This window comes from Panthera uncia, chromosome D4, assembly GCF_023721935.1.
Source record: "Panthera uncia isolate 11264 chromosome D4, Puncia_PCG_1.0, whole genome shotgun sequence".
Lineage (NCBI taxonomy): Eukaryota > Metazoa > Chordata > Mammalia > Carnivora > Felidae > Panthera > Panthera uncia.
The window spans coordinates 12,525,255-12,547,769 of record NC_064807.1 but is presented as its reverse complement, the minus strand read 5'-3'; the positions used below and the strand labels follow the sequence as shown (position 1 = coordinate 12,547,769).

The following is a 22,515-nucleotide window of genomic DNA, read 5'->3' as shown; positions in this document are numbered from 1 at the left end:
AAAAAAAAAAAAAAAAAAAAACAACAAAAAACTGGTGAATGTGCTTTCTGCCCGTGGACGCCGCCGAGTAAGCATCGTGAAAGTCTCCCCTCCCACCGCCGTCATGTCTAAGTCAGAGTCTCCCAAAGAGCCTGAACAGCTGCGGAAGCTTTTCATTGGAGGTTTGAGCTTTGAAACAACCGATGAGAGTCTGAGGAGCCATTTTGAGCAATGGGGAACGCTTACGGACTGTGTGGTAATGAGAGATCCAAACACCAAGCGCTCCAGAGGCTTTGGGTTTGTCACCTATGCCACTGTGGAAGAGGTGGATGCAGCCATGAATGCAAGGCCACACAAGGTGGATGGAAGAGTTGTGGAACCAAAGAGGGCTGTCTCGAGAGAAGATTCTCAAAGACCTGGTGCCCACTTAACTGTGAAAAAGATTTTTGTCGGTGGCATTAAAGAAGACACCGAAGAACATCATCTAAGAGATTATTTTGAACAGTATGGGAAAATTGAAGTGATTGAAATCATGACTGACCGAGGCAGTGGCAAAAAGAGAGGCTTTGCTTTTGTGACCTTTGACGACCATGACTCTGTAGACAAGATTGTCATTCAAAAATACCATACTGTGAACGGCCACAACTGTGAAGTAAGGAAAGCTTTATCTAAGCAAGAGATGGCTAGTGCTTCTTCCAGCCAAAGAGGTCGAAGTGGTTCTGGGAACTTCGGTGGTGGTCGTGGAGGTGGTTTTGGTGGGAATGACAACTTTGGCCGTGGAGGAAACTTCAGTGGGCGAGGTGGCTTTGGCGGCAGTCGAGGTGGTGGTGGATATGGTGGCAGTGGGGATGGCTATAACGGATTTGGTAACGATGGAAGCAACTTTGGAGGTGGTGGAAGCTATAATGATTTTGGCAATTACAACAATCAATCTTCAAATTTTGGACCCATGAAAGGAGGAAATTTTGGAGGCAGAAGCTCTGGCCCCTATGGTGGTGGAGGTCAATACTTTGCCAAACCACGAAACCAAGGTGGCTATGGCGGTTCCAGCAGCAGCAGTAGCTATGGCAGTGGCAGAAGGTTTTAATTACTGCCAGGAAACAAAGCTTAGCAGGAGAGGAGAGCCAGAGAAGTGACAGGGAAGCTACAGGTTACAACAGATTTGTGAACTCAGCCAAGCACAGTGGTGGCAGGGCCTAGCTGCTACAAAGAAGACATGTTTTAGACAATACTCATGTGTATGGGCAAAAAACTCGAGGACTGTATTTGTGACTAATTGTATAACAGGTTATTTTAGTTTCTGTTCTGTGGAAAGTGTAAAGCATTCCAACAAAGGGTTTTAATGTAGATTTTTTTTTTTGCACCCATGCTGTTGATTGCTAAATGTAATAGTCTGATCATGACGCTGAATAAATGTGTCTTTTTTTAAATGTGCTGTGTAAAGTTAGTCTACTCTGAAGCCATCTTGGTAAACTACCCCAACAGTGTGAAGTTAGAATTCCATCAGGGTGATGCCAGGTTCCATTTGAAATTTATTTGCAACCTGCTTGGGCACAGAAGCCATTGTCTCCACAAACATTGGTGTGGTTGAACTGACAGTTAATGTGTTGTGACCTGGAGTTCACCGTTAAAAGGGTCACCCAAGCAAAGTCGTGGAGTTTATTTGGTTATTAATATGATTGTTGGCACATCCTATGCAATATATCTAAATTGAATTATGGTATCAGATAAAATTACAGATGGGATTAAAGCTTGTGTATCGTCCATTATCATGTGTAATCAATAAACGATTTAATATTCTCTTGAAAAAAAAAAATAAAAAAATAAAAAAATAAATAAAAACTGGTGAATGTAGGGGTGCATGGGTGGCTCAATCGGTTAAGCATCCAACTCTTGATTTCCACTGAGGTCATGATCTCATGGTCTGTGGGTTCAAGCCCCATATCGTATCAGGCTCTGCATGGACAGTGTGGAGCCTGCTTGGGATTCTCTCTCTCCCTCTCTCTCTGTCCCTCCCTTGTTTCCTCTCTCTCTCTCTCAAAAAAAAATAATAATAATAAACTAAAAAACAAAACAAAACAAAACAAAACCTAGCGAACGTGGAACCAGCCAGTAACCTCTCCTGTCTACTTTCACTGCAGTGACACTCTTCTTGCCCTTAGCTGATGACCCTATGTCTACTTAGGCCCATAGGGAAGAATGTTCTCAACTCCCCACAACCACACCTCCCACCCAAAAATGAGTTTTAGTGCTTCAGAATCTAATTTACACCCTAATAAAAAGGATAGTGTTATTATATACACTTATCCCCTAAGTCACTCATTGTCACTGAAGGAAAATAAGTGAATGCCTTCCTGCTGTTTGCATGCTCTTGTCAGCAGGCAGGTGGGCTGAAAAAAAGCAATTCTGGTTTATCTCTGGCCCACTTCCCTTAGAGAGGACCCTCAGCTAGGCACTTCCCTAACCCATGTAATGAAATGTAATGGCCAATTTAATTGTCATGTTCAAGGATGGACATTACACTATGGAGCTATCATAGCTCACTTGGATGGAGATGTAAAAATGCCAATTATACCGGAAGACAAGCAGAGTGCAATCAACAAACAGCAAACAAGAATCTAGGTCTTTGTCTTGACCTTCATAAACTTCTCCTGGGGTCAGGAGAGGACAGTAGATACCTTAGCGGTGCCCTGCTAACACCTGAATAGGAATACTGACTTTGCTTTATTTGTGTCTGAGACAGAGAGACAGTTGTTGGCCTTATTTTCACGGATTCCCAAGGGAAAGTGTAGATCCTTGACCTGGTAAAGGGCTGTGGCTTAAATCTTACTAAGCCCTTTGTAGCCTGGCCACAACTTATTTGACCAACCCCTACTGATAGATGACTGGGCAGTTTCTAATTTCTCAACATGACAAACAATGCTGTGATCAATATCTAAATCTTTGTGCATAACCATGACTATTCCCTAACGATAACTCCCTAGAAGTAGAATTGTTATGTTAAAAGGTATTCATGGGTAGGGACACCTGGGTGGCTCAGTCAGTTGAAAGTCTGACCTCAGCTCTGGTCACAACCTTGCGGTTCGTGGGTTCGAGCCCCGCATCGGGCTCTGTGCTGACAGCTCAGAGCCCGGAGCCTGCTTCAGATTCTGTGTCTCCCTCTCTCTCTGCCCCTCCCCCACTCACACTTTATCTCTCTAAAAAATAAATAAGCATTAAAAAAAATTTTTTTTAAAAAGGTATTCATGTTTGGGGGCTTTCTTTTTGAGACATGTAATTGAATCGTCATCTAGAAATATTATAGCAACTTATCCTCATACTAGAGCTTATGAAAATCCTTATTTCCTTTCATCCTTACCATTCATAGATCTAACTCATATACGCATATATGTATGTATATTTGGTTTTAATTGAAAGACTTATTTGTTTATAAATTTTTAATGTTCATTTTTGAAAGAGAGAGAGAGAGAGAGACAGCGTGTGAGCAGGGGAGCGGCAGAGAGAGAGAGGTAGAAACAGAATCTGAAGTAGGCTCCAGGCTCTGAGCTGTCAGCACAGAGCCCGATGCGGGGCTCAAACTCAAGAACTGTAAGATCATGACCCGAGCCAAAGTCAGATGCTTAACTGACAGAGCCACTCAGGTGTCCCCAAAGGACTTATTTTTTAATTTATAAACCGAACAACACAAACAGTATACAGTATGAATATAACTATTAATATAAACAGCATACTCCACAGTTTTATAGTTTTAAAATATTTTCATCTATTTGACAGACAAATGTGCTTTTATTATTTTTAAAATTTCTTTGATTACAAATGAGATTGGATATGTTTGTTTTCTGGTAGTATTCTTTCTTTTTTTAAGATTTTATTTTTAAGTAAACTCTATACTCAACGTGGGGCTCGAACCTATAACCCCAAGATCAAGAGTTGCATGTTCCACCAACTGAGCCAGCCAGGCACCCCAGTAGCATTCCACTTTTTCTGATTTGCCTGTACATACCTGTTGCCCACTTTGCTACTGCTTAGCTCATCTCTACTTATTGGTTTATTAGAGTAAATTCATATATCAAATGCGCTAAGAGTTTGCCACATATGTTGTAAATTTTTTTTTCTGGCCTGACATTTGCCTTTCAGATATGTTAATAAGGCCATCCTTATTTGGGGAATGAAACTAAGGGAGAACTAAATATCTTGGCTCAAAGACTAAGATGAAATAGGCCACAAATGGAAGTGTGTCCTTGAACATTGTATAGTTACACCTCTAACCTGACATCAAACATAAAATAGAAGTCACCGTCACTAGCAGAGTGGTAGGGAATGCCATGGAGAAGCAGCTGGGGGACTGTCTGGAGAGACTTTTCCTAGAGGTGGGTGCTGAAAAGATGAGGCAGAAAATAGCCAGAGAAAGTCACACAAGAAAGGCAGAAAAAGCTGGGGGTATCTATGCAAAAGAAAAAAAGGTGTTCTTCCCTGGGTAGGGAGTCTTTATTAATTGTCAATTTCCAATTAAGAGAATAGAGCTCATAGCTCCAGAGGCCAGAAAATATTTACCTGGTCTAAGAGCTCAGAAAACCAGAGGGTCCCCAGAGAATCTCAATGTGAACATCAAAAAATAATGTTGGCTCAGGACACCTGGGTGGCTCATTGGTTAGGCATCCAACTCTTGGTTTCGGCTCGGGTCGTGATCTCACAGTTCGTGAGACCCGGCCCTGCATCCAGGTCTGGACTGACAGCATGGTGCCTGCTTGGGATTCTGTGTCTCCCTCTCTATCTGCCCCTCGCCCACTGGTTCTCCCTCTCTCCCTCCCCATATCCCTCTCAAAATAAATAAACATAAAAAAAAGTGTTGCCTCATAAAATCTTGGGAAAAGTTTCCCTAAAAATGTAGCCAAGGCTGTGAAATATTCACAAGATTCAGAGTTTGAAAGTGTGGAGGGAGATAGTGTTTTCAGGTTCATAAACAATCCCTGGAATAAATGTTTCCTTCATAAACTTATCAATAAAACCCCAGGGGAAGATGCCTGTGATGTCTTTTTGGATTTATCCACAATGCCAGGAGGATAAATATGGTAATCCAGCAATATGCCATAAGATTAATTCCTGGGGAAAGTTCTAGAAGAATGCACGGACACAAAAAATACCCTCCTGCAAGCTGGTGTTAGCAACCAGAAGTTGTGCAAGCCAGTCTGTCCAGTCATTCCCCCATAAGTTGACATGAAATGCAGAAGCCTTCAACAAACACCTAAAAGGAAAGAGAGGGAAAGCCAGAGTAGCTCAACCTTGTGTTGGTCATATTTCAAGTAATTTAGAATTCCTGGACTGACACTTGACACTGAGCTTAGCTTGAAAGACTCAAGAGGAGGCTCCTGTTCCATACTTAGCCCCCCTATTCAATTCCACATTAAAACTTGTTCCACTTGACAGTATAAATTTCCTTGCTCTGTGTACAGAACGACCCTAATCTGTTCTATAATGTGTTGATTATCTTGTCAGGAGTTAACGATCTTGTTATTTCTACTTTGCACTCAGCGGCCCTGCTTTAATTATGCCAAGATATTAACATTCTGGTGCAGCCATTTCTCAATGTTTCTGGACATCATGAAATGTGATAGGAAATCTATCTCCTCTCATGCATCTTGTCTACACATTCATTTTCTGGTTCCTGAATCCCTTTATAGCAGGGTGTCTTGTTATTTAATGGCCACCGATTTATAAATCTCTCTAGTAAATCAGAAACTTACTAGACTTGCTTTTCTATTTGGATGAACTTCTAAGTAGTGACCTTAAAACTTTCAGAACCCTTTGGGGAGCCTGGGTGGCTCAGTCGGTTAAGCGTCTGACTTCGGCTCAGGTCATGATCTCACAGTCCGTGGGTTCGAGCCCCACGTCGGGCTCCATGCTGACAGCTCCATGCTGGAGCCTGTTTCAGATTCTGTGTCTCCCTCTCTCTCTGCCCCTCCCCTGTTCATGCTCTGTCTCTGTCTCAAAAATAAAAAATAAACAGTAAAAAAACCAAAAGAACAACAACAACAAAACCTTTCAGAGCCCTAGATATATTTTTTAAAGCTTATTTATTTTGAGAAAGAGAGAGAGTAGGGGAGGGTCAGAGAGAAGGAGAGAGACTGAGTATCCCAAGCAGGCTCTGCGTTGTTGATGCAGAGCCTGATGCGGGGTCTGAACCCACGAACTGTGAGATCGTGACCTGAACTGAAATCAAGAGTCAGATGCTTAACTGACTTAGCCCCCCAGGCACCCCAGAATCCTAGATATTCTACATCTAATAGCATTTTCATCATTAAAAGGCAAAGTTAAAAGAAAGACTTTAACAGCAGGAATCCAAATCACAGACTTAAATTTCAATTTTTTTTCTTTTTTTGCTAAAAGAAGATTATTGTAAGAGGAAATAAGGAGCTAGAGAGAGCTATCCACGAGAACTGTGCTATACAACATGAAAAGACAGTTGCTGACACTAAGATAGCTAAAGATATAGCATGTGGTAGAAGACACATAGTGGTCACCCTAAAACGTGCCCTTATTACTTACAGAGTGATATGATATTCTGATTTACATCATTAACTCCGGAGTCAAAACTTGAAGCCAAGTCTTCCTAGGCCACAAATCTCATTGTAACAAGCAAGATACAAGTTATGATTTATTAAAGATTCAGAGAGGAAGGAGTACTTGAGATGGACTTTGAGAAAAGAGTGATCTCAGCAATGATGATTCTTGCAGCATGATCAGTGGGAGACACTTGTTGTTGATGAACCCTTTGTGGGAGGGAGGCAGGGGTCAGGAGGTGAGCATTTAAGGAACAAGAAACTGCACCAGAGCATAGATAGTAATCGAAGATGCATTTTCCAAGAAGTCTGAAGACAAAACATGGGATTGGGTGGCAATTTAAATGGGTAAAAGGTAAGGGGTGGCTGGGTGGCTCAGTCGGTTGAGCGTCCAACTTTGGCTCAGGTCACGATCTTGTGGTTTGTGAGTTCGAACCCCACGTTGGGCTCTGTGCTGATGGCTCAGAGCCTGGAGCCTGCTTCAGATTTTGTGTCTCGCCCTCTCTGCCCTTCCCATGCCCATGCTCTGTCTCTCTCTGTCTCTCAATAATAAATAAACATTAAAATAATTTTTTAATGGGTAAAAGGTAAAAGGAAGGTTTGTTGTTCGTCTGTGTGGCCGACATAGGTCGGCAGTGTATAAAGGACTCGTGGATATTGAAGATTTTTGAGAGAGGAATAATTTAGGAAATAAAGTCCCAGAGGAGGCAGGATGGATAGATGGACGGGCTGGTTTTGACTAAGAGCGAGGACAATACTTCCTCTGTCATATGCACCAGGTGACCAAGAGAAGCAGGTGAGGATTCAGAGAGAAACAGAATTGAAGGAGTTGGTGTTGAAAGCCTTCATCCTTTTGGGACGTGAATCTGTGAGGTCATGTTCTAAGACTGAGGTGGGAAGAATCCAGTTGGGAAGCTGCAAGTGAAGACGAATCCGAACATCTGGGGGCGAGGAAAGAGAAAGGAAGTCAATGGGAGAGGAGAGGAATGGAAGGCTTTCCCAGAAGCATGGAGGGGACATTGGAGATGAGTCTTGTTTTCTCCGGCTGTGCTGAGAACCCCAGCACATAGGGGGAAGGGGGAATATATAGGGGGAAGATTATATACGGGGAAGAAGATGAAAGTAGATGCCGAGCATTCCCAGAAATTGAGAGGACAGAGGTGGGAGAAGCCAGGACTGGGGGCGGAAGTGAGCATCACTGACCAGGAACACAGAACGGAAACCGGAGAAGCTGCACCGGGGGGCAGGGAAGGCATCTAGAAAATCGAGACGCCTGGTTAAAACCTCCTATCAGTCATTGGAAATAGGGAAATGATTCGATGTAAGGGTAGGAAGTTGTTTCCAAGAGGAGAGTTACAGCTTTTGGTTTTAGCAAATATCATCACAAAAAGCCCCAAGGCAGACGTTGCATATACGTGTCTCCGTGTGGCCTTATATCTGCTCCAGGAGGGTCCTTTTGCCTGTAAGTGCTCCAACTCCTAATCCTCACAGGACAACTTGTTCAGGTGCCCGGCTACTAGTGATTATGGTTTCTGTGATCCAAAGGCAGAAGCACTTCATCTTTCTTCTTCCTTGGGCTTCTGTGTTCTTCCTTGCTGTCAACCCGCATTCACTGACAGCTCAGTTTCCCTTTCCAACTATTTGTTGAGTGCTCACAGTCTTACAGAAATTGTGTTCACATTAGAAATTTAAAAATAAATAAGACAAGGCTCTCTGTTCTCCAGAAGCTTATGGTCTGATTAATGCAGATAGGCAGGTAAGTGGACAACTTCAATATAATGTGTTAAATACCACGATAGTCATCTGATGCTAATAGGGGCTGCATGAGACAAGGGTTCTATGTTAAAACACCACCTTACACGAGGTTCAGCAGGATTCTACAGTGTAGAACTTACCGGAGTTTCTAACATGTTACCGTGCGTTGTGAATCTTCCATGTGTGTATGGAAGAGATCTAGCGTGCAAAAGTTCCCCCAAACTCATCTGACCACAGAAAAATTTTTTCAATGGAATGCAAAAGATTTGTACTCCAGGGGACATATCTTAAGAAGTGCTGATATAAGGTTCTTGCACTAGTCAAAAAAAAAAAAAAAGATTTATATTTTCTCAGACTGGCCAGCTGAGGGTTTTCTCCAAATCCATAAATGACTTTTAAAGTTTATTTGCTTTTTAATCCTATAACAGAGCAAAGATGTGGACTTAGAAGGCTTTACCATTAATGAACTGATCATTAAGCCAGGCCTGGATGGAACAGAAGGTCTGGTCCTTCTCTCATTAACGGACCGTTTAACGTTCTTTCCCAAAAGAAATATTTAATGAACACAATACTGAGTTGCTCCCCGAGCTTCTAATTAACAGACCGCTTGAAGATCTTTGTTAAAGAGAAAAGTCGCTTCAGGCCAGGAGATACTGCAGGACCTAGCATACATGCTACTGCGGCCGAGCATAATTTTAAACTAAGGATTTAAATACATAAAGGCTAATGTTTGCGCTCTGTCTTTATGGGATTCCTGACAACGACTTTCTGGTCTCTCCTGACATTTGGTTTTTAGGAAAAGCATTTTGGAGTGAATTGCTCCCTCTCCTCATTATCGTCCCTCGTGGACAAAAGTCTCAAGATAACTCTTGATTACCTGCCCTCCATTTAGTAATGTGCTGGGGAAAAACAGATCAAGAAAACCATTTCACGATTCATGCCCTTTCAAAATGTTTCTAAAATGCTAAGAAACTTATTGCAGGCGCTCGTGATTGTAAAAGCAGCCATTTCATTAAGAAAGCCTACTACTGGGGCGCCTGGGTGGCGCAGTCGGTTAAGCGTCCGACTTCAGCCAGGTCACGATCTCGCGGTCCGTGAGTTCGAGCCCCGCGTCGGGCTCTGGGCTGATGGCTCGGAGCCTGGAGCCTGTTTCCGATTCTGTGTCTCCCTCTCTCTCTGCCCCTCCCCCGTTCATGCTCTGTCTCTCTCTGTCCCAAAAATAAATAAAAAAAAACGTTGAAAAAAAAATTAAAAAAAAAAAAAGAAAGCCTACTACTATTAAAATACTTAACTCTGACCCGATTTTTAAAGAATATTTTGCAGCAAAAATCAAAGTGCAAAATTATCCACATACTAAAGAGATGTCGCCCATGAAATCTTATGAAATTCAGGACCTAGAAAAAATATTCTTTAAAAAAAAATTTTTTTTTAATCTTTATTTATTTTTGAGAGAGAGACAGAGTGTGAGCAGGGGAGGAGCAAAGAGGGAGACACAGAATCTGAAGCAGGCTCCAGGCCCTGAGATGTCAGCACAGAGCCGGATGCAGAGCTCAAATTCACGAACCCTGAGATCATGACCTGAGCCGAAGTCGGATGCCCAACCGACTGAGCCACCCACGTGCCCCTAGAAAAAAATATTCTTTAGTCTCATTCTCTTGCTCTCCCTCTGTCTGGATTCAGTTAATTTAATAAATGCCAACTATATGCCAGGTGCTATGCTAAGGGCTTTACTTGAGGCATTTCATTTGTTCTTCACCATAATCCCTTGAGATAGATACTAATAATACACCCATTTTACATATGGAGAAAAGTGAGGCTCAGCAAGATCACATGACAAGCCCAAATTATGAAGGTGTAAATGGTAGAGAACCCACTCACGAGAACTCTTAAGCATTGCACTGTATCTCCCTCTACCCTACACCTCTCCTTTGTCTCCAGTGATCCACCATGAACTCTCATCCCTTGTAGGAGCTAAAGTTATTTCTATAATCGAACCACCGAGCATTAATAATAAAACTCTAGACATTTTTAGAAATCTTGAGTTAGAGCTGAGCTCTCTTTCTTACCCGATCCTAGATGTTCAGCCAGGAAAGGGCTGGGGGGCATAAAGGCCTGGTATAAAAATCATGGATTCTGAATTCAGAAAGACCTGGATTTACCTCTCAGCTCTGCCAGCCCTGTGTGCTACTGAACAACGTCCTTAGTTTTCTGCCTGAGTTTTCCTCATCTGTTAAGTGGGGCTACATTCCTTTCTTCCTAGGGAGCCATAGCATCAATGCACATCGCGTGCTTCGCTTGGTGCCCGACACAAGGAAAGTGTTCTACGAAAGTTCCTGTTCCTGCGGGCTGCTGTGACAACACTGCTCAGAACCTGTCCATACAGCTACTTTGCTAGAATGGCCTCAGGGAAACTGTTGCCATAGCTACCATTCCTTCAACAGAGCTCTACGTTACAGTTTCCCTCAAACATTAGGCTATCTACAGAGAGAGCAGGGGGTTATTAACCAAACAAGCTCACTGTCCTTAAAATAGGCTGGATAAGAACTACTAGGGGAAAGAAAGGTATGGAAGCATCCAGAGCGGAAAGCATCCGGGAAGGCACAGATGAGGTAACGTATAGGTATTAGGAGTAAGAAAAGAAATATGCAGGGAGAGGCTAAAAGTGTTGACTTCTCTGAGCCCTTGCTGCCTCTCATTCAGCTCAGCTCTGGGCTCCCACGACTCATTCATGGAAGCAGGTTACACTATCGGTGCAAATGTAGGGGTTATTGTTGTTATTATTTTGAATATGCAGCATAGATACTCAAATATACCTACCAAACATTTCCACCCAGGAGAATTGGGACCAGGATGAAGCCAGGTGTAGTCAAAATGCAAATATAAGGCTTCAAGCTCGGGAACAAGTAGGAAATCACAGCCATTCACTCTCTTTGAGTTGGGCCCGACTTCTCACACTTGACCTCACACTCCATGAGGACATGAAACAGAGGCAGAGAAGGTTCTTGCCAACAACGGTACAATAAGCCCTGAGCTTAGGCATTCACTTCTAGCAGAACGTGACCTTGGGTGCACTCTGCATTCTAGGATGGCAAGGACACTGAAAGCAAACACCTCACTTCCCTTGCAGGAGTGTGGTAAGAATGAAATAAAGTAACAGGAGGTACCTATGCCCCAAGGCACATTGGGTAGCCTCACTTTCTGCAGCTGCCCGAGAACAAGCCTTCCCCGAACTGGATAGAAACCCCGAGCCATCTACCTGTGCCAAAGCGCAGGCTTCCGAGCTAGACAGACACGCGTGAAACTCTGCTCTGCCACTTACCGGCCTTGGAGAGTCCACTCATTCATTCTTTTATTTTTCATTTTTCATTGTTATTTTCATTATTTACCTATGTAGCCACTGACCACATAGATAGCAAACTAAATCCATTGAACAAAATGCTCCCGATGACCTACTTTGCATCTGGCACAGTGTTAGAGGCTGCAGATACAGAAATGAACAAGACTGAGAAGGTCCCTGCCCTCGGGAAGGTTATGTTTTTATGGGGAGATGGACGATGGGCATTTTAAAAGCTTCCCAGAGGGTCAACAAGCACTGTTCAAAAGTCAGAACCCGGAAGTCATCCCACAGACAATTAGCGAACAATTGTGATCCAAATAGCTGCTAGGTTTTGGGTTCTACCTGACAAAAGTAAGGAAGAAACAGACTGAAAAAAGTAAGAGAATGTCGGGGACCCTGGTGGCTCTGTTGGTTAAGCATCCGACTCTTGATTTCTGCTCAGGTCATGATCTCACGGTTTGTGAGTTCGAGCTCCCCATTGGGCTCTCAGCCCTCAGCACGAAGCCTACTTCAGATCCTCTGTCTTCCTCTCTGCCTCTCCCCCACTCGCTCACTCTCTCTCAAAAATAAACAAACATTTAAAAAATTTAAAAAAGGGTCACCTGAGTGGCTCAGTTGGTTAAGCGTCCGGCTTCGGTTCAGGTCATGATCTCGGGGTTTGTGAGTTTGAGCCCCGTGTCTGGCTCTGTGCTGACAGCTCAGAGCCTGGAGCCTTCTTTGGATTCTGTATCTCCCTCTCTCTCTGTCTCTCTCTGTCCCTGCTCGCACTCTGTCTCTCTCTGCCTCTTAAAAATGAATAAACGTTAAAAAAAATTTTTTGTAATTAAAAAAAAAGTCAGAGACTGCCATTCATCCATGAAAAAGAATGAAACCTTGCCATAGGTAACAACACAGACCTTGAGGGCATTATGCTCAGAGAAATAAGAGACAAGCAAATGTTATGTGATCTCACCTATATGTGGAATCTAAATAAGAAAAGAAATCCAAGCTTATAGATATGGAGAACAAATCAGTGGTTGCCAGAGGTCAGGGGTAGAGGGTGGGTGAAATAATGAAGGGGGTCAAAAGGTACAAACTTCCAGCTGTAAGAGAAACAAGTCACGGGGATGTAATGTGCAGCATGGTGACTACAGTCAACAATACTGTGTTGCTATTTAAAAGTTGCTGAGCGAGTAGATCTTAAAAGCTCTCATCACAAGAACAAATCGGTACCTGTGTGGTTGCCACAGGTTAGACTCATTGTGGTGATCATTTCACAATATAAGCCAATATTGAATCATTAGACTGTACACCTGAAACTAATATAAAGCCACATGTCAATCACATCTCTATTTTAAAAAGTCCTAAGATCGCAAAGCCCATAAAGGGTAGCATGACGATCCGAAACCAGAGAGACTCCCGTGTCTGTGCTCCTCATCGCTGTGTTACACTGTCTCCAAGAGGATGAACAAGAGGCTTAAGATGCCGATTCTGGGGAGTGGGGCCAGAGAAGCGTTCTCTGTGGAAGTGAGGTTTCAAGCCATGAGCGACTTAAGAAGAGTCTAGGCAGAGGAAACCAGGTGTGCAGCCGCCCAGGGCGGGAGGCAGTGCTGTGTTCCAGTTGAGCATCTGACTTTGGCGCAGGTCATGATCTTGAGGTTCTCGAGTTTGAGCCCTGCGTCGGGCTCTGCTGGCAGCGTGGGGCCTGCTTCAGACCCTCTGTCTCCCTGTCTCTCTACCCCTCCCCCACTCATTCTCTCTGTCTCTGTCTCTCTCAAAGATAAACATTAAAAAAAATAGAACTAAAAACCGTAAGAGAGAGAAAAGAAGGACTCAAGTCCTTATCTTTCGTAGCAGGGAATGCTATTCAAGTTCGTGAATCCAGAAACAGAGGTGGAAATACAATATTTAAAACTAAAGAGGAAAATGTCCCCGAATCAGGAAGAAAACCACCAGAAAAAGATGCTGAATTGGAGTTTGAATTCAGGGGGAGGGAGGAGTGAGGGCAACTGACTTTTCATGTGATCCCTTCTCTGAAACAGTCTGTATCTTACTTCCACCTGTGGATGTTACATAAGTCAACCGTAGTTTCCTGCCTTACTTAATGCATGTCCCTGTGGTGGCCGTCAGATGGCTCTCTCTCACTCTCTGAGGAGCTGCGACCTGCTAAAAACTTGCGGCCACCTTCAGACATGTGTCCAGAGTTTCCTAGTGTTGAGTTGTATCATCTCCTCATGGGTTTTGAGGCCAGATCCATGACTCGTCTTCTACGACGGTAAGAACTTCCCTGCCCCCACCGGATCCACATTCAGTTTTCCGTCTGTGGTCAGGAAGGGAGAGGGAGGCTGCTGGGAGGGGCTGGAAGTCAGCCAAAGAGGAAAAGGGCGAGTTGCCCAGTGCATCCTTATTGGCTGGGGGGCCTGCTCCTGTTCCATGGGTGTCAGGGACCAGCAGGGACTCACCCTGAAGGAGCAGGCAGGTTCCTAAACACCCCATGTGTGTGTGAGTAGAGGATATGGGGGGACAGGGTGAAGTGGGGTGGGTGGGGGCATGAGTAGGAATTAGCATCCAGATGGCCTGAACCTAACCCCGCCCCCCCCCCCACCGGCTCAGCTGAGCCCCTCCTGTCATTATCTTTTCTATGTCCAATCGGTAAAATGACTATTTTTCTCCCTTGCATGAGACAGTGAGATTGTACTGTTATTAGTTGCTTACATATCTGTATCTTAATCTTTTATCATTTGTCACCACCTCCTCAAAGGCAGGATGTAAGCCTCGTTCATCTTTATATCCCCTGCACTGAGCACATACCTAATAAATGTTGGTTGAATAAAGGAACAAATAAATGAAAGCCAAATTAATGAATAAAACGCTTATTATATCCCCCCCCTTTTTAAAAAACATTAGCAAAACAGAGTATGGAGTATAACAAAAATTTCATTACTTTCTGGCACATCCTTGATTATGTGAATCTGGTACATGTCTGCTCATGTGTGTATGTTACCATAACTACTTGCCAGAGTTACATAATTGATCATGGGAAACAGTTTAAGCCTTTGGGATCCCTAAGAGGCAGACAGGCTTGGATACCTCCTGGAGAAACAGATCAAAGAGCAAAGTCAATGACATTGGAAATGTCAGATGACATGTATGGAAAGATAGGCTCCCTCAGGAAATGTTAGGAATTGGCTAGCCAGTCAGCTTAGAGTATGAGTCTAGACTAGGATGGAGTAGGAATGTGGCACCAGAATCATCAACTAGCTTTCCCTATTACCCAGGAGGTGAACCAAATATCTGTTTTTTCAGGGGAACAAAGTCTGATGGAGTTGACAAAGGGATACCTATAATGACACTACCTATTTAATCAGCATAAAAATAAGAGAAGCTGCACTCAGGAGGCTGTGGTAAACCTTTATGCTTACATTCTTCTAGAGGTATCATAAATTGGCTCAACCCCTTCTAGAAGTAAGTCAGGGAGGTGGCCCTGTCATTATAAGCACAATTTCGTCTTGCCTAGCAATGGAAAAGAACTTTGTAAAGATTTTCAAAGATCTTGGATTAATCATTGAGAAAATTTAATCATGCCCTGGTGGGTATTCCAATGGACTAAAAGTAACCAGGAATCATTATGATGGGGATGGCATACCAAATTTCCGTAGCAGAAAGTTATGGATGGATCAAGTCATGATTCTGTCTGGATGGTTACAACTAAGACAATCTTGAGCCATTAATGTTTGTGAAGAAGGTTTCACTGTTCTTCCAGGTTTGTATCTTTCCTGAGGGAAGCTGGACTTTGGATTAATTCCTAGTTAGTAAATGTGATCAACTGATTGATCCGTTCACTGAACAATTTTTTCTGAGCTCCCCTTGTGTGAGTCATTTGTTTGAAGGAAGGGACCTTTCTGACCCATCTTTAGCCCATCTCTCTCAGTGTGTGGATTCGTGAGATATTTTCTGGTTGAATGAGGGGCTGAAAAAAAACCGGATTTGCCCATACTGGTTTCATGTCTGGGTTGTAGCTGACAGAATTTATTGCTTCTGTAAAGCTTCCTTAAGTTTAGGAGTTGTTCAGCTTGGGAGACTATAGTTTTCTTTTATATTCCTCTTGCAGTAAAGCTGTCTTTGTATTCTCATCACTTTCAAAATCAGCCGCTGACGGTACCCTTACAAGTGAATCCTCTCTGTCTGGGTTAGCTCTCATGTTTTTACTGAGCTTCCCTACTCTGTGTTAAGATAAAGATTTAGAGAGGCACCTGGGTGCCTCAGTCGATTGAAAGTCTGACTTCGGCTCAGGTCATGATCTCATGGTTTGTGAGTTTGAGCCCTGCGTTTGGCTCTGTGCTGATGGCTCAGAGCCTGGAGCCTGCTTCGGATTCTGTGTCTCCCTCTCTCTCTGCCCCTCCCCAACTCACACTCTGTCTCTCAAAAAATGAATAAACATTAACAAAAAGTTAAAAAAAATAAAGCAATTAGTATTCCCACAGGCACACATGTGTATTGTGTTTGTGTGTGTAAAAGAGAGAGAGAGAGAGAGAATTCTGGTTTCAAATTAAAGTTTAGCTGTTGAACCTGGACTGTTTATATATTCCCCGCCTTCGGTCTATTCTCAGGGAATCTAAGAAATAAACAAGTGAATCCTCTAGGTGGCCATGATTCTGAGACAGAAAACTGAAAAGAACTTGTATGTAATATCATTCGTGCATGGCTCGGATACAGTGTAGTGGTGGGGCTTTCACTTTGAACAGAAGAAAAATAACACGTCGGCCAGGTGAAAATAAACAGAAATTCACTAACCCAGCCCAGACACGGAAGGGGAGCAAAGGGTTTTGCTGGCTCTACTGTACCTTGGTTGGCATAGGCTTCTTGAAGGTGATTTCAGCTTGCATCCAGACACCCCTTGGAGACTCCAGCACAGACCAAATTTTCTCTTGAACTACGTGGTTCTCTTCAAAGATGTAAACTGCTAGGGTGTCACTCATTTTTAAAAACCCATAGATGGCATAATAAAAACGTAGACAATACTGCAAATTTCCCGGCAGGGATGGACCGTAGAGCCTTCCAATGTAGCCAGGCTGAGATGTAAACTTTGTGTTGGCCAGCAAGTAATACCCTGCGAACCGGACAGAACATTCAGGAAATCAGCAATGAAAAACTTACATAATCTAGCCCAGATTATCAAATGGAAAAATCTGGCTGAAAGTAGTGGAATTTGCCAACAGACTATTTCCATAAGTTTAAAAAAATTTTTTTTTCAATGTTTATTTTTTTTTGAGAGAGAGAAACAGAGAGTGAGTGGGCGAGGGGCAGAGAGAGAGGGACACACAGAATCTGAAGCCGACTCCAGGCTCCAGACTCCAGTACCCGTCAGCACAGAGCCTGATGCGGGGCTCGAACCCACAAGCCGTGAGATCATGACTGGAGCCAAAATCGGCTGCTTAACCAACTGAGCCACCCAGGCGCCCCTCCATAGGCTTTAAATGATAGAACATGTTTTGTTAAATCTGTGGCTTAAAAGTGACAGAATATATCCACGTGACGCTATTACAAATAACACTTCTCCAGTTCTAAGTAAACTTCATAAACCAGTGTAGATGTCCACCTGGATATGCTCAGGTTCCAGGCATCGGTGAGGATTTGTGCTTTTCATGAAGCAAAAGGGATATAATCATCTTGGGACTCCAGCTTCCTGGGGCAACCAGGCGATACAGAGGGCATATCTAGCACCAGGTCCTAGTGAATGTAAGGCCCAGAGCAGATTTTTTCCTTCTTATCTCTGCAGCGACCAGTGGAGATAGAGAGATTACAGGCTGGCCTGGCAGTCCTTGGAATTTGGATGCTTTCACATGAGTAGTGTTATGGACTGAATTCTGTTGTCCCCCAAATCTATGTTGTTGCAGCCTGCCATTCAACCAGAAAATATCTCTCAAGTACCTAATCTGCACAATAAAAGGGTCCAAAGAAGAATAATTCTTTCTTCTAAATAACAAAAAGAAACATAAGGTCAAGAACCTCTCCTCTCACCTAGCTCCAGACCCCCAGGGTAAACTTAAAACAGATCCATGCGTTCAAGAAAACCTGGATAGAAACGAAAAAAATAATACCCTACTTTTCTTTCTTTCCTTCTTCTGTTCCTCCCCCATCATTTTTTTCCCCCTTTTTTTGATAGTCACACATCTGCCTTTATTGGGAGCAGCAGGTGGGACACCCCCAGCAAAAGTAAAAAAAAAAAAAATTAATTTACAAAACCAGGGATTCAGTGAAGCCTCCTGGTTGGAACCCTTGGGGACGCACGCAGACACCAACCCAGGGCAGCAGGAAGAGGACTCCAAAGCCCATGAAGGCCAAGCCACCACGGAGATGAGGAGCTCTTTGTAGGTATCCTGAGTGTACGTGGAGGAGTAACCTCATACTAAAGAACCAGGCCACGAAGAACATGCCAATGGCCAACAGCACCACGTCAGATGCGGGAAGACAGGAGCGTTCACTGGGCTGGTGTATCTGCTCATGGCCTCGCGCTCCATTTTGCCAGGCACAGGGTAAGCCACAGCTCTGCCACTGGAATAACGTGTCAGCTCTTTGGACCGCCTCAGTGTTCATTTAGTTTAGCCTCACCCAATTATTTAATTCATGTGGCAAAAGGTTCTTGGGTTATTTCCTGTGCATGGACTGAGTCGTGTCCCCCTAAAATCCACTGACTGAAAACCTAATTCCCCCTAAAATCCACTGACTGAAAACCTAATTCCCCCTAAAATCCACTGACTGAAAACCTAATTCCCAATGCAACTTTATTTGAAGATTGGGCCTTTAAGGAGGTAATTAAATGAGGTTATGAGGATGAAGTCTTAATCATATAGAAATGGTGTCCTCCTGAGAGGAAGAGACACCAGAGACCTCTCTCTCTCTTTTTTTTAATGTTTATTTATTTTTGAGAAACAGAGAGACACAAAGTGCAAATGGGGGAGGGGCAGAGAGAGAGGGAGACACAGAATTGGAAGCAGGCTCCAGGCTCCGAGCTGTCAGCACAGATGTGGGGCTTGGACCCCCAGACTGCAAGATCACGACCTGAGCTGAAGTTGGAGGCTTAACCGACTGAGCCACCCAGGTGCCCGGAGACTTCTCTTTCTCTCTTCACGTATACATGTGGAGCAAAGGCCATGTGAGGACAAAGTGAGAAGGCGCCATCTACCTACAAGGCAGAAAGTAAGGTCTCGCCAGAAACCAACCCTGACAACATCTGTGTCTAGGACTTTCCACCTCCAGAACTGTGAGGAAACACGGTTCTGCTGTTCAGGTCACACAGTCTGTGGTACTTCACTGGGCCACCGGGGCAGATTAGTAGGGGTGGCCATGCACAGCCACAGCAACATTCTTGAAACATGAATTTAATTCTACTCTTCTCTTCCCTAAAATCTTTGACTGGTTTCTCATTTACTTTATAAAAAACAATCCCCAAATGCTTACTCTGGCCTGCCATGCCATGGTCTACCTCCTAACTTCATTTTCTTCCACTCTCCTGCCCTCAGTGCAGCCGTACTAACCTTCCAACTACTCGGGGTGTCCCGTTCTTCCCATGCTCAGGACTTCACAGATGCTGTTCCCTCTGCCTGGATTCCTCCCCCTCTCCTGGCTAATACCCTCTCTCCTCAGAAAAGCCTTCCCAGGATCTCCTACCAAAATTAGGCTCTCTCCCCTAATCTCTCTCAGAGCCCACTTTTCATTTCTTCCATAGCACATACCTTATATGTTTATTTGTGTATATATCTGTCTAACATTTCTCTTGCCCGTTGAAATGACTGTTAGAAAAGAATACACGATGACAAGTATAAAATTGTGAGGTCCCCGTTTCAAAGCCCTTCCCGGGCCCTGTGCAAGTAAGGTGCTCTGAAATGTTTTTTTTTTTTTTAATTTTTTTTTTTAACGTTTATTTATTTTTGAGACAGAGAGAGACAGAGCATGAACGGGGGAGGAGCAGAGAGAGAGGGAGACACAGAATCGGAAGCAGGCTCCAGGCTCTGAGCCATCAGCACAGAGCCCAATGCGGGGCTCAAACTCATGGACGGCGAGATCGTGACCTGAGCTGAAGTCGGATACTTAACTGACTGAGCCACCCAGGCGCCCCTGAAATGTTAAGTTTCATCAGTGTATTAACATACCCCAGTGCCTAGTGTATAAACAGGCATTGAATAAATGAATTAGACACCAACCCTTGAAAACAAGCTCTTTGCATCCATCTCTACGGGAGTGGGTTTCACAGGGGATGCCATCAAAGTAATTAGGTAGGTTCCTTACACAGGGGAGCTCAAACTGGTTTCCAATAGTTCCTTGTAGACCGAGCCATCAAGTGCCCCACCCCTGACATTTTCCCAACAGCTTTTTTAGCTTCTCTTGCCCTACAATATCTGTTTGTTGAGTAAATCACACATAACAGGAAATTTACCATTTTAACCATTTTAAAACCTACAGTTCAGCAGCATTTAGTACATTCACCAATGCTGGGCAACCACCACCACTGCTTAATTCCAGTACATTTTCATCACCCAGAAGGAAACTCTATACCCATTAAACAGGAACTTCCCATCCCCCGTCCCCAGCCCCTGGACACCACTAATCTGCTTTCTGTCTCTATGAATCTGCCTATTCTGGATGTTTCATATAGTTGTAATCTAATAGCTTTTTTTTTTTTTTTAATAGCTTTTTAAAGGTACTTCTCCATAGGGGTGCCTGAGTGACTCAGTTCAGTTAAGCCTCTAACTTTTGATTTCAGCTCAGGTCATGATTTCTCGGTTTGTGGGACAGAGCCCTCCATCGGGCTCTGCGCTGACAGCAAGGAGTCTGCTTGAGATTCTCTGTCTCTACTTGTCTCTGCCTTTACCCTGCTCCTGCTCCCACTCTCTCTCTCCCTTTCTTTTACTCAAAATAAATAAATACACTTAAAAAAAAAAAGACAAAAGTACTTCTCCACCTGAGGGGAAGAGCAAGATAATGTCCAAAGGTTTGACTATTTAAGCAACTGGCAAATCGAATTCTAAGTTTTAAAAAGAGGCCAAACACAAGATTGCCCGATCGCATTTGTTTTTTCACAGCTGCCCTTTTTTGTTTAAGTTGCCATCTTGATGGGTGTGGAGTAAGATTGGCAGCTGGAGCACTCCCACCCCCGGCGCCCGGTGGGCACAGCCCCCAATTTACCGATGCCTGATGTGTGGTCTCCGGCCCGATACATGTTTGGTTTTACTTTCACCCGGGTCCAGCCTGGACCTTCTTTGTCTTGATAAAAGTTGCAGAGATCTTCCTCAAAATTGCAGCTGGCTTCCATGGCACTGAAAGGAAGTTCTGAACAAAGGAGAACCAAAGTTAAAGAGCCAGACTTAAGGGTCTCAAGGGACTACATCAACAGGTTGACAAATACATACATATTCGTGCCAGGGGAGACGGAATACATAAAACACACAAAAATATTTTTACCCTAATGGCATGCTGGCAGGTTAGCATCAAGCTAACATCTCAGCATGACAGGAAAATTGTTCTTTTCCTCCCTAAAGGGATGGAGAGAAGGAGCTCTGTTCACACTCTCTATAAAAAATAAAGAAGTACCACACTTCAAAAGACATTTCCTTTCATAATGTAAAGACTGGGAACAATTATTCACATAGTTCTTCACAATTCAAAATTCATTCATAGAAAATTAAAGAGAAAGAAAAAGATAAAGATTTTAAGGAATTCTTAATTTTTCTTTAAGACAGGTATTTTAGAAATTATATTTTCCAGAAATGATTTTCCTTTGTTGATCAATCTGTGTCACCAGCACAGCTGCTGTCTGTTGATAATTGATATTAGTCACAGGAGCTGATCTGCTTGAAGAAAATCATTGCTCAGTATAAATCACGAGGTTCAAAAAGTCACACCAATTTCATCACCCATACTGCTATTATTTTGGCTTTTGCTGAATTCTGGTATCATTTACCCTGGTCTATAAATACCACTTCATTTCAGATTGCCTGGAGGGAATGAAACATAAAAGATTTCTGCTTTTTTGTGAATAACTTGGTACAGCAACAAGTGATTGTAAATTTCACTGTTCAGAACATCCGAGTCCAGAAGGGATGTGACTGTCACAGTTTGGGACACATTCAACATAGCCAACTGTGATCCTGTTCTTCAGGCTGACATAATACTGGTCTAAACTTTTAGGGCCAGAGAAAGAGGGCACTGTTTTGAATAAATAGGAAATTACCTCTAGAGAAACATTTGAATTCTGGGAGCAGTGACCTAATGAAACAGGGAGCTGTTTATGGACAAACACTCACTATACTCTCAATTCCTGAATTCCCAAAGCAAGAGAGTTTAGCCCAGATTAAAGGGGATGAAAGACGTATGACCACCAAATACTACAAGGGTGCCGAGATTCAATCTTGGTCCAGGAAAACACATAGCATATAAATATAAATGGGAGGTGCCTGGGTGGCTCAGTTGGTTAAGTGTCCAACTTCAGCTCAGGTCATGATCTCGTGGTTCGTGGGTTTGAGCCTTGCATTGGGCTTGCTGCTGTCAGCACAGAGCCCGCTTTGGATCCTCTGTCCCCCTCCCTCTCTGCCCCTCCCCCACTCATTCTCTCTCTCTCTCTCTCTCTCTCTGTCTCTGTCTCTGTCTCTGTCTCTGTCTCTGTCTCTCCCTCCCTCCCTCCCCTCAAAAATAAACAAACATCAAGAAAAAAAAAAGACAGCATTGGGACAAGTGGTGAAATTAGTATGTGGATCATAGGTTAGTTGATAATACTGTATCAGTGCCAAATTTCCTGAACTTGTTATTAATGTTTACTGATTTTTGAGAGAGAGAGAGAGAGAGAGAGAGAGAGAGAGAACAAGCAGGGGAGGGGCAGAGAGAGATGGAGACAGAATCCCAAGCAGG

The 22,515-nt window shown here is 43.5% G+C and overlaps 2 protein-coding genes and 1 pseudogene across 3 annotated transcripts in view; 1 reads left to right on the top strand and 2 right to left on the bottom strand.

The window, feature by feature from the left end:
* The window catches only part of MAMDC2 (MAM domain containing 2), a 151,427-nt gene that overhangs the window by 36,789 nt on the left and 92,123 nt on the right, over positions 1–22,515 (bottom strand). For both annotated transcript variants that reach the window (XM_049633699.1, XM_049633690.1), the window contains exons 8-9: positions 20,797–20,940; positions 16,455–16,720 (exon numbers count right to left, since the gene is read on the bottom strand). In XM_049633699.1, the coding sequence (XP_049489656.1) occupies positions 16,455–16,720; positions 20,797–20,940 (410 nt within the window). The remainder of the gene's footprint in view (positions 1–16,454; positions 16,721–20,796; positions 20,941–22,515) is intronic.
* LOC125924898 (heterogeneous nuclear ribonucleoprotein A1) lies at positions 45–1,643 on the top strand. Its single transcript, XM_049633723.1, has one exon. It carries the CDS (start codon positions 104–106, stop codon positions 1,064–1,066), a length of 963 nt encoding a protein of 320 aa, XP_049489680.1. The 5' UTR covers positions 45–103; the 3' UTR covers positions 1,067–1,643.
* LOC125925007 (transmembrane protein 258-like) lies at positions 17,848–18,510 on the bottom strand (annotated as a pseudogene).